Source organism: Cervus canadensis, chromosome 1, assembly GCF_019320065.1.
Source record: "Cervus canadensis isolate Bull #8, Minnesota chromosome 1, ASM1932006v1, whole genome shotgun sequence".
Classification (NCBI taxonomy): Eukaryota; Metazoa; Chordata; class Mammalia; order Artiodactyla; family Cervidae; genus Cervus; species Cervus canadensis.
In genome coordinates, this window is record NC_057386.1 from 27219521 (window position 1) to 27231933 (window position 12413).

General features: G+C 48.7%; 1 protein-coding gene across 10 annotated transcripts in view; it reads left to right on the forward strand.

Annotated features, from left to right (window-relative positions):
• SPECC1 (sperm antigen with calponin homology and coiled-coil domains 1) overlaps window positions 1–12413 on the forward strand; it is a 210789-nt gene that overhangs the window by 147168 nt on the left and 51208 nt on the right. For 9 of the 10 annotated variants that reach the window (XM_043473066.1, XM_043473070.1, XM_043473069.1 and 6 more), the window contains 3 exons: window positions 2903–3110; window positions 5515–5588; window positions 5914–6092. In XM_043473066.1, coding sequence (XP_043329001.1) covers window positions 2903–3110; window positions 5515–5588; window positions 5914–6092 — 461 coding nt within the window. Of the gene's footprint in view, window positions 1–2902; window positions 3111–5514; window positions 5589–5913; window positions 6093–10260; window positions 11669–12413 lie in introns of those variants that run through there. The other variant, XM_043473095.1, reaches the window with a different exon arrangement.

Here is a 12413-nt window from a genome sequence, read left to right on the forward strand (position 1 = left end):
TCTTTGGGAGGCAAGGCCCACAGGTGCCTCCTGTGACTGCTTGTTAAAGGCTGTCAGACGCCAGCCTTCCAGGAGCTAAAATGCAGTGGCTTTTTCTCCTTAAGGGTTGTCTATCTTCTGTTTATTAAAGTAGCTATCCTAGGACGTAAGACTTTTGGTCTTTTCCATATGTTGTAATTTTCTTGAACTTACATACTCAGAGACAGAAGGCAGTTAGGAAAGAATAGCTACTGTTGCGTGCTTACCTGCACCAGGCATGGTGATAAACTATTTAAGTGCACTGTTCCATTTAATTGTTCAGATGGATGCAGGGTCCGGTAGAGCTGACATTTACACGCTGCAGTCTGGTCCAGGCCCGTGGCCCCACCCCTGAGTGCGGCTCCTGCCCCCTCCCCCCACCCCCACAGGAACCTGCACCCTTTCCCCTCCCCCACACAAGCACTCTCTTGTTTCCTCCCCACTCGGGGGCGCGCTCTTTTCCTCCCTCAGTCCCTTCCTTCCTTATCCTTGATCAGTTCAGTTCAGTTGCTCAGTCGTGTCCGACTCTTTGCAACCCCATGGACCGCAGCACGCCGGGCCTCCCTGTCCATCACCAACTCCCAGAGTCCACCCAAACCCATGTCCATCGAGTCGGTAATGCCATCCAACCATCTCAGTCTCTGTCGTCCCCTTCTCCTCATGCCCTCAATCTTTCCCAGCATCAGGGTCTTTTCAAATGAGTCAACTCTCCGCATGAGGTGGCCAAAGTATTGGAGTTTGAACTTCAACATCAGTCCTTCCAATGAACACCCAGGACTGATCTCCTTTAGGGTGGACTGGTTGGATCTCCTCACAGTCCGAGGGACTCTCAGCCTTCCCCAACACCACAGTTCAAAAGCATTAATTCTTTGGCAGTCAGCTTTCTTTATCCTTGATCAAAACTTCCCAATTGACAAACTGCACAGATTCCCTGGTGGCTCAGTGGGGAAGAATCAGCCTGGCAGTGAAGGAGACGAAGGATCAGTCCTTGGCCCAGGAAGATCCCACATGCCTCGGGGCAACTAAGCCCATTCACCACAATTACTGATCCTGTGTTGCAGAACCTGGAAACCGAAACTACTGAGCCCACATTGCCACAGCTACTGAAGCCCCCTCACCCTAGAGCTCGTGCTCTGTGACAAGAGAAAAGCCACCGCAACGAGAAGCCCTCGCACCGCAACCAGAGAGTAGCCCCTGCTTGCTGCAACTAGAGAAAAGCTTGCACAGCAGCGAAGACCCAGCACAGCCAAAAATGAAATGGTTAATAAAACTGTAAAAAATAAAATAAGAATGTTATACCCAGAATAGATATTTTAATAAAACGCAGTACTGTCTTCAAATACCCACAGATTCTGCACATGAAATGCAGTTGGGAAAAAAATTGTATTTGGAGACTTCCCCTTCCAAATCTGGGAAGAAACCTACTAGGTGTCAAGCTTACATCATCTGCTAAATATACAGCTATTAATAACAAAGGACTGTAGAACCAGGATACAGCTTAAAATAGTAAAGTGATTAGTGTATTCAGGCAGTAGGATATTATGCAGTATTTAAAGTAATGACCTAGGGAATTCCCTGGCAGTCCAGTGCTTAGCACTCAACGCTTTCACTGCCAGGGGCCTAGGTTCAATTCCTAGTTGAGGAACTAAGAGCCCACAAACATCATGGTGCATTAAAAAAAATAATAAAGCTTTTCTTTTTTAAAAAAAGTACTTACTAGAACAGTGTGTATCATGAATATATCTCAAGAACATAGTTGAAAGCAAGTTACAGAAGTGTAATCAGCACAGTATATACAGGACACAGAATAATAATACAGGATGAGAGCATCTTACATAGGATACAATGTAGTAGATCGTACAGTGCCCTGCAGAAGCCTAAGAGAGTGTGATATCATTTGTGTAAACGTTTTAGAGCATCCAGAACAACACTGTGTATTGTCATAGGCACATCCACACACAGTAAACGTGGGAAACTCTTCAAGGAATAACCATATGCCGATTTCTGGACACTCCCTAGTGTGGGAAGGAAGATTGAGGCTTTAACAAATCTTGTTAGGGTAAAAGAAGATTTAGCAAACATGGCAAAAATTAACAGTTGGTTTGCCCGTTTTGGCACATGGTTATCCCATCCCAGTTGGTGCTTTTCTGTGTGTTGAGAACGTTACTGATTAAACTTGAACAGGTGAAGTGAGTGTGCTGCGCACGTGTCTGTGTCTGGTGTGTGCACATTTCTGCTGTTGCCGTCCCATTAGTGTTCCTCCAAAGAAACACTAGCCCCAGGTAGAAGTTTGGGGCGTGTCGCGGGGGTTAGCCTTCTGGCTTCCCAGCAGAGGGCGCTGCTCCATTGTGGCTGTGAGGCGAGTGGCCACTGTCCCGGGACAGCTCCAAGGAAGGGACAGGAAAGGGGTACTTAAGCAGATGCAGCTTTCTTTAGGGGCTTCTCAGGTGGCGCTAGTGGTAAAGAACCTTCCTGCCAGTGCAGGAGACATAAGAGACTCAGGTTCGATCCCTAGATCGGGAAGATCTCCTGGAGAAGGAAATGGCAACCCACTCCAGAAGTCTTGCCTGGGAAATCCCATGGACAGAATGAGCCTGGCGGGCTACAGTCCATGGGGTCACAAAAGAGTCGTACTCGTCTTAGCGACTGAACAACAACAACAACGTTTCTTTGACACTGTAGGAAGGGGCCCAGAATCCATCCATTCGGCCACTGACATCCATCATGCTTCTCTGCCTTGGCTGTTTTTGAGGCCCAGAACACAGAGATGGTGCCGGGCACACCCGTGCCCAGGGCTTCCTTTGCTGTTGCATCAGTGGGCCCAGTGTGGACCTGGGGGAGCTCTTTCCTGTTCAGGTGACCATGGCACCTTGCTTCCTTCTAGGTGGAAAAGGATTACTCTTACCTAAAGGAGATCTGCGATCACCAGGCAGAGCAACTGAGCAGAACCAGCCTGAAGCTACAAGAGAAAGCGTCAGAGAGTGACGCAGAGATCAAAGACATGAAGGAGACCATATTCGAGCTGGAGGACCAGGTGGAGCAGCATCGCGCTGTCAAGTTGCACAACAACCAGCTCATCAGTGAGCTGGAAAGTAAGTAGACCCAAGTCCCGTGTGGGCATGGATCAGGACGGAGGTGGGGACACTGGTTGCCAGGTCTTCCTTTTGAGCGTGCTGTTGTCTCCCAGGAAGAACGGCCAGTAGAAGAGAGAGAATCATCAGCCTCCTGAACTGAGCCACAGAACAGCTGATGAAGAAGAAAAGCTGTTGGTCGTGGGTGGAGCGTGTGGGGCGTTAGGAACACACGGCAGGTGCCAACAGGTGTTACCATTGGGATCTGCCAGGTAGAAGGGTGGGGGCCGGGGGTTGGCCTCAGGAGAAAACAGCCCCAGCATGGGTCCCCTGGACAGTAGGATCAGCTGACTTTGAGACATCGCCCACGTGTTCCTGAAGAGGCGCTTATATGTGGCTTATTTAGTAGGGAGGGATGTTTTTCAGAGATTAGGTAAACACTGCCTGCTTTGTGCAAATAAGCCTTATCAAATGATCCCATCTAATGTGTTTTCCTTTAGTAACAAAAGACTTAGTGTGCAAGCTTTTAGCAGCACCTGCCCTGCTGAACAGCACAGTTGGTGGCCTGAAAGGTTCCCCAGTGGGTGCAGTCCCTCTATCCTATTTCTGGAACTCTTACTGGTGGTGAATCTACCTGCTTGCCAAAACTTTCTTGTAAACCCCACCCCCCCCTGCCCAAATCAACACGATGCTGCCATAGCTGCTGGCACCCCGCAGACAGGGAAAAAGTCTGAGTCTCCCAGGGGCCTCCCCAGCTAGGGTGGGACAAGGTGACCCCGCCTTCCTGTTTCAGCTTGGACCATCCACAGGTGTCTTTCACAGTTGATTCAGTGCCATGTGTTTTGCATTTTTGTGCTTGGATGTTGGTGATGCCTCTGTTTAAAATGGGCCCCAAAGGACTTCTCTGGTGGTCCAGTGGTTAAGAATCCACCTGCTAAGGCAGGGGACGTGGGTTTGGGTTCTGGTTGGGGAAGATCCCACATGCCGTGGAGCAACTAAGTCTGTGCGTCACAACCACTGAGTCTGTGCTGTAGAACCCGTGCACCCCCACAACAAGAGACGCCACTACAGTGAGAAGCCTTCGGTTCACAACAAATTAAAATGGCCCCAAGTGTAGTTCTGAAATCCCATCCGCTGTCCCTGGTACAGGAGAGCCAGGACACATCACGTGCAGGAAATCCAAGCCATGGGGGAGCTTCATGCCAACCAGAAATGCAGTGCCTTCATGTGGACCAAACCTCCAGAGACCAGGAGGGGACCTTCGCAGTCTGCCCCCGAGCCGCTTGGGAAAGTGCCGAGTGGAGCAGATGGGAAAGTAGTGACATTGGTAGATTCATGAGATTTAAAAAAGAACCAAGACATTGAACAGTGTGGTTGTGAACCCAAATCAAAGAAACGTGTGGTCAGATTCCCAGGAAGGTGTGAAGCCCTTTCATCCAGCGCTGGTACCCACAGGAGGGAAGTTCCAGCCCTGCAGATGAGGCAGTTCTGAGTGCCCTGGGCTGCAGAAGTGTCTTCCAGGTGCCTGCCAAGTGTTGTTACATGGGAGAAGGATGCTGTGGGTGAGCACGTTCCAGAACCCGTGGGATGGGCTTTTTTCCACAAAGATATCGACCAGCGAGCCATTTTAATGCGAACAGCATTAAACTTTGATGAAAACATTGGGATCAGAGTCTCAAGGGAGCATAACCCATCTTTGCTCCGGGAGCTGATCCTGTGTGCCTGGCAGCTGTCTGTACCTGCCTGGACCATAGACACCCCCAGACCCTGTCTCCCTGGGAGACTGGATTCCATTGGTCAGGGTCTGGAGCTTGAACATCTGTGCTTCTGAAAAGTTCCCCCCAGTGATTCAGAGTTTTAGCTGCGAGTCAGTTCCAGACTTTGGAAGCTGGTCTAAATATCACAGTAGTAATAACCATCCATTCCTGCTGTTACTCAGAACCCCTCCCTCTGGGAGGCTGAAGAGGGAGGGAACACATGTACACTTGTGTCTGATTCACATTGTTGTATGGCGGAAACCAACACAGCATTGTAAAGCAGCTATCCTCCAGTTAAAAATAAATTTAAAGAAAAGCCGTTCTTCCACATCATAGCAGCGAAGGATGTTCAGGTCACCGGGCTGCTTCCAGGCAGTCAGCGTGTGAGTGTGAGCGACTGTTGGCTCTCTTCCCGTAGCACTGTGAGTTTGTGCAGCCTGTCTCTGAGGCTGAACCCTAGCCTCACATCACTTACATTCCCACTCATCCTGTTTCTCTTGGAGGAACCCTCTGCCGCTGGCTCCCATGCTCTGGGCGCAGAGCTGGGAAGCCCGGCCACAGGGGCAGGTCTTGGAGCCCGGGGCAGGACCTGAGGTTGCCCAGCTCCTGAGCTCAGCTCCCCAGAGGCTCAAGACATTTCTGACTCCAGTCTGCCTATTCCTTTCCAGGCAGCGTGATGAAGCTGGAGGAACAGAAATCAGACCTGGAGAGGCAGCTGAAGACTCTGACGAAGCAGATAAAGGTAAGACACGGTCAGAGCCAGAGCATCATTCTACCTGAAATATCCCCGTTAACTGAGGTATGGACACCTTTGAGACACACCCTGACGACTCTCTGGCCCTGCTTTGTGTAGTAAACTTGCGGGGCCTGGAACCACAGTGTGGCCAGGAGGGAGGTTCAGGCGGCCTCAATTTCAGGGCTGGGACTCCCGCACTTGCAGGTGCAGCCCCCCTGTGCCTTTTCCTGGCACCAAGATCGCAAAGCCCATCTTTCCTACAGACACCCCTGGGCCCTGCAACTGTGGCTGGGGGGTCAGTCTGATGCAGGCACCAACTTGGCTCTTCCAGGACGAGACGGAAGAATGGCGGCGCTTCCAGGCTGACCTTCAGACGGCGGTAGTGGTGGCCAACGACATCAAGGTCGAGGCCCAGCAGGAGCTGCGCGCTGTCAAGCGGAGGCTGCTGGAGGAAGAAGAGAAGAACGCCCGGCTGCAGAAGGCTCTGGGAGACGCACAGGCCCGAGGCAGGTGGGTCCCGGCCGCTCTCCCCACCCAGGATACAGGGATGTCTCTGCCCTCACTGAGCCCTCACCTTCCTTCCAGGTTCCTCTGCTGCTCTGTGCCCGCCCATGGCCAGGTTATAACTAGCTCTGTGGCCAGGTTATAACGAATCCCCTGGCGAGGTCATAACTAACCCATGGCCAGTGAATAACTAACCCCATGGCCAAGTTATAACAAGCTCCAGGGTAGGAACAATCCACCTAGCACCATGACTGCCGTTCCTGGTGATGAGGAAGCTGGTTACCATGAGGACAGAGCTCCAGCCAAGTCCTCTCTGGGGTCTGGAGGAGAGGCTGCTCTTCCATCTCAGTGTTGGTTCAGCACCCCATGTGTGTCATCCTCACTCAGTGGGAGAGGCTGACCCACTACTCAGGCTGGCTGGTGGATACAGACCCCACCTACTGTCCTGGTGCAGGGTGTGTCCTTTCTTAGCAGCTCCTGTATGCTCCCTGCAGAAGAGCATGAAGTAACTCACTTTATTTCAAAGGGTCAGCATGGAGAACATGCATCGGACCGATACGAGATTCCCTTCTTTTGGGGGGATGGTCAGGGGGAGGACATCAGAGGCCACGTTTTCCCAACAAGCCCGTCCTAACAGTGACCTTTCAGAGGAAGCTGTTCCCAAAGTGAGCTCAGAGTTGCTTATTGTTTAAAGTTTAAATGGTTTCTGGGCAAGATTGTCACAGTATTTTAGGCTTCAGCTCATGCATTGCTGTCTTTCCCCTGTCAGGAATAGATGTCCTTAACATTGATGTTCTTGGTTATTAGAAATTATTTTGAATTTTCAGATGTCTGTCAATATAAAACACAGTAGAATTAAAAAACCCTTAGTAGGTTCTGGATACAGATTTGTTCAGCTTGCACTTTATAACTGTTTTCCAGGGTTGCTGGAGGCTGGATTCCCAGCCTCTGGGTCTGATGTAGTGTCATGAATTTCATGGCAGTGGGAGGGGTAGATTTCTGCCCAGAATTCTGTTTTGATTCTCTTAAGCTTGCTTCGGTCAATCTCATGGCCCTTTGTTTATGAAAATTAAGACCATGATTATGTAGTGAAACCTATACTTTCTGGCCACCAAAGCGCATGAATTTTCAGTTCAGGGAGCAGCCAAGTAGGAAAGCAGATTTCGTGGTGTTCCCTGTTGAAATGACTGGGTTGTTCTGGTTTGCTGTGGTGTCTGCTTTTGTTTGCTTGTCCACGTGTCTTGCTTTTCTATTGTGTGTCTTTGGAGGAAGAGCCACATCATACGTCATCTCACAGATAAACAGTGAAAGACAAGCCCTGAGTGTGAGATGTGGCCCTCAATAAGTTATTGTATAGATTCTAAGAAACAGGCCAGATTATATATACAAGCATGATGTCACAGGATGCCTACATGTAGCTTGACCACGTAGGGCCCCCCCATTTGCACACCTAACATTTTCAAACTTAGGGGCACTTTTTTTTTAAACGCAGTACATTTCTCTTTTGATTTTCCAGTGATTTGCAAACCTACCTCCCAAATAGAGCAGTTCAATCCCTTATCACACAATATTTCAAAATTTGAGAACTGACACATTACTGAACCTGTCCCATCAGTGGGTTTCTTGGCCGTCATTGCCTCAGGCCACCCTCCAGACACTTGCCAGAGTGGTTTCTTACCTGGCACTGGCTGCCCTGACCAGCCGCCTCTTCTAAGTGTTGGTCTTGGAGAAGTTACTTGCCAGCGGCCCCGCCTCTCCCTGAACATATCACCTGAGCCAGACCTGGAACCAGCTCCCACCCTCTGAGGTCCTGGATCGGCATGATGCTTCCATCTTGGCTGCCTGGGTTCTTAACTTTGACAGTCACCTAACGAGAACTCAGAAGTCATTCTTGGCTCAGCCACAGCCAAAGAACATGCAGAAAATTCTGACGAGGTCCTCCAAGTATTAGTACAACAAGAGAAGGTAAGAGCGTCGTAGGAGAAGCACCTCCATCGTGACTCCAGATAGACCGATTCGCCTTCTCATCAGCTGGCTGTCAAGAGAACACAGGCCAGCAGGCGGGTGGGCGGCGGGCCTGGGTGTGCAGACAAGTTATCGTTTGTTGCCAAGAACTCAGTACCTAAAACAGTGGAACGTTACTTAGCATACTGTTTTTAGATGACTCTAAAACTTAGCTCATTAACTATCTTCAGCCCTGTGATATTTTCAGAGGTATTTTTATTTTGGAGTCAGAATAATCGATGTTAAGATACATGGCACAGTTAGGCTCTGATCTCACCTTTGCAGGTTTTCTTCCCAGACCAATCGCCTTCATCTCTTACATGAGGAGGTAAGAGTAGGTTGGGTTTTAAGGCCGCCCACCCCCAGGCTCCGCTGTTTCCTGAGTCGAGTTGATGGGCTGACCTTTCTCTGATGGGGAGTCGTGGACTTGCATGCCCACTGAACCATCTTCCTGACAGAAGCCTGGGGTCTCCCTTACATATGGCACCTCCACGCGAGGTTGTGGACCTCATCTTTCTCTTCCAGAAATCTGAACAAACCTGTGTAGTTTTTGTGGACCTGAAAGTGGGCAGTTTTGCCAGACACATACATTATTGGATGAAAGGATCATGAATAACTTTTCAACTCTGGCTGTTTCTTGTTTTGAACCATTAAGGAAAATATAATGAAATTAAAACTTTCATCGAAATTGAAACAACAGATATTCTTCCTGAAAAATTGAGTCCTTGGGCCTGGCAGTTTCAGAGAACAGACATGCAACTCAGCTTAACTGCCTCGATGGGCCACATGCAGCCTCTCTAACAAAAGACCCTGTCAGTGAGACATGCATGACGTGGGTGTCTCAGACCATAGCAGGGACAGACTTCTGTGTGTCTGCTCTTACCGTGAAACTGTTAAAACCATTGTTTGTAGGAGACTTACTCGATTTCTGCTGTAGTTATTGTGTGACACCAATGAGCAGCCACAGGAAACATCTTAAAGAGCTAAACACGCTGAATGTCTGTGCATAATTAGCTGTGCCAGCTTCCAAACTAGGACATTTCAGGTGCACGATGTGTCAGCCTGTGTTGCTGGTTCTTGCATTGCCACCCCTGCAGCCAGCAGCATGTGGCCTGTCACTGCCAGCCTCCCTGGGGTCGGCTGTTAACTCTGTGTGTGCGCCTGCATTCTGACGTCGGTTGTGTGCCTCTGTGCACCCTGTGTTGTTCTCACAGCTGTAACATGTCACACCGCTCACTGGGTGTCTGCGGCTGTCACTGGAAGGGAGGTGGGGTGTTAAAGGTGTAGCTTCATGGGTCCCTGGGATTGTCGACATGTCCAACCCCCTTCCCATCCCCCCCTTGGGGAAAGGCCAGTTCTCAAGGGGATTCCCGCGCACTTTCTGAGCAGACCTCACATGCCTACCTGCAGCTTTTGGGCTGCTGGCATTTTATTTGGCCCTCGGGGCAGAAACTAGTCCTCCAGTATCCTGGCAAGCATCACCCTTTCACTCACACAAACGTGCATTTTCATAGCTTAGCTTCGCACGTGTGGCATCAGAGAAGCCGTCTGTAGTTCTGCAGAGCTGTGTCTGCTGGCCTGCTGCCTGGCCCCATCTACAGATTCACTTTGAAAAGTGGGCCGAGGACGTGTGCCTCCCCGAAGCCTTTAGCACTTGTGTGCCGTGCCAAGTCACTCTGTTGTGTCCGACTCTTTGTGACCCCATGAACTATAGCTCACCAGGCTCTTCTCTCTGTCCATGGGGTTCTCCAGGCAACAATACTGGAGTGGGTTGCCATTTCCTTCTCCAGCACGTGTGTACACAGCACGTGTGTATCATAACAGAAGTCCTTTTTCTTTTTTACTCTTAACTGTAGAACAGTAGAGGGACCCACAGGCCATTCTGTCAGTCACAGGGGCCTGATGTGATTGGTCTCCATCATCTCTGCCGACACCCTGTCTGTCAGCGAAGGTCTAGTGGGAAGAGCCTGTTCGTGGCATTCTTTCTGTCTGAAGATCTCTTGACTTCCGCAAGGGATGGGAAAAGTCGAAACCCAGGTGTGCTGATCCTGTTCTGGATCTGAGCTGTCCCCCTGGACACTGCCAGCTGTCAGTTCTGATGTGTAGACTGTGGTCGTGTTACGTGGAGTAACCCCTTTACCAGCCTGTGCCTCCTGTTTCTATCTTCCAGCTCCATGGTCTCTGTCAGCTAGCAGAGCAGGTGGAGGAGGAGAGGCCGCCCAGCCCTGCCGCGATGGGGAGCCACAGCCATTTCTGTGTGAGAGGGGGCGTGTGTAGAGGAGGAATGCCCTTTTCATAAAGAACCAAACGGTCTCCTTAGAACAGCCACTGTCTCGAACAGTCGTTGCCAGCAAGTCTCTCTGCCTTTTTTTTTTCTTCTTTTGCATTTTGGAATCAACTCTGCACAAAGATCATCCTTCCCTCTTATTTTCCCCCTCTTTCTTAGAAGATTCAGCAGTCTTTGAAAGCACAAAATGAAGTTGTTCTGAAAACAAAAGACAAAAAACCCAAAATACGAGTCTGTCATGAAAACATTTTTTAAGAAGCAGCCAGAGTGCTGAGTGAGGTCCATGGCTTTGCATGTGCAGAGAGAACACAAACCAGGCCACACTTTACTTTTTGGAGTTTATTTTTATGCTTCCGTTTGAATACGGTATCCAATAAGCTTGGAATTAACACTAGTTTAGGTGAAATAGGAAGCTGTCCACGTGACGTCTCTGAAGAAGTTAGAAAGCCCTACTTCTCCCATGTCAAGCTTTGATTTCACCTCTTCAGGCTGAGGTCTGACTTCCTCACCTAGTCCAAAACAAGCCACTGCCACGTGTTGGGCTGACTTCCAAAATCTCTTTGAGGGGTTCTGTTAGATGTTTGCTTGATCATAAAGTCTGTGGCTGAATCAGACACTTCCGTGTGGTGACAGTGCTGACCAGAACTGCATTGAGAACTCACGAGCATTGGTAAAAGCCTCGTGAATAAGCTCACCTTGGAAAGTAAAAGACTTTTCCAGTCCAGAATTGTGTAACTCAGAGGGATCCAAGGTTCAAAGTGAGACTGTAAACTGTTGGAAGTGCATCCATTTGTGAAGATCTAAGTCCAGGTCAGCAGCCTCCTCCAGGCAGAGACCACTGCAGCCCTCGTGTGAGGAGCATCTGGACCATCACCTACCCTATAGGAGATGAGACGAGATAGGACTTCCTGTCTGCTCTGCAGAGACTTAGGCAAGCTGGTCAACTCAGGAAGATGTTGTGGGAGGTCAGGCCTGAGAGCCCAGAGTCACTAGAAGACTCAACTTGAGAGGTCACTGTCCTCTCTGTAAGAATAGTTTCGATACCCGCTGGAATTGTTGTGGGATAGGAATTTATATATCTGTAAGTTTACCTCGGACTGAAAGTCCTTACGATGATATAAAATTCACTTGCCTGGTGTTTTCAAATATAAACAAGAAAAACACAACCTCAGCTTCAAATGCACAGCTGTCTCTGCCCCACATATTTCGATCTGTCTTTCTTGGGAGACTGTTGACTATTTTTATATGTAAGTGTTTATGAAGTGCTAAATAAATATGTAATTATTTAGAAGAGTCTGTTGCCTGATTTTTCACCCCTGGCAGGCCCTCCAGGTCACTTTGTTCCCAGTTTTCTGGCATGTGTAGTTTCAGAACTTAAAAGCCACATCAGATAACTAGAACCAAGGCAGGAGCAAAGTTTCATTTTCAGTACACTTTGTAGACAGGAGGTTGACTTTTAAGTGCAAATGCTATTTTTTAATGATTTCATTATTAGAAATAAGAGGGCATGGAGCGAAGATACTAATTTTGCATGAATAAGTTTTTAATTAAAAATTCTGAAGTATCGGAAAATGCAGTACATGGGATTTGAGGTCCAGAGTTGTCTTGCTGAAATCTAAAAACAGATGGTTTGGTGATTGACTGTATTGGATTTCTTCTTAATTGTGAAGTATTATTTAGGTGAACTGATAATAAAATGGAAGTGTTAAACCCCTCTGGTAGCATCCTGGAAGGCAGTCAGTGTCAGCAGTGTTCTCCGCCCATGGAACTGAAATCCCACATTGACATCGTTCATTTCATCCATTTTCAGAAAGACTTTGCCAATATGCTCTTGTTCCTTTTTCTCTTAAGTTGGTTCCCCTTGAAAATATTTTCCTAAAAAAAAAATATTTTCCTGACCTTACGAGATTGCTAATAACACTCAGCCTTTCATTTTACATCTTTTGTTTGTTCTCTTGGTTTTATTGCATTCTCAAGGCAGAGGCTTTTCAGTGTCTGAGTCTGTTTCTTGTCCTTTGTTTACACATCTGTTCTCC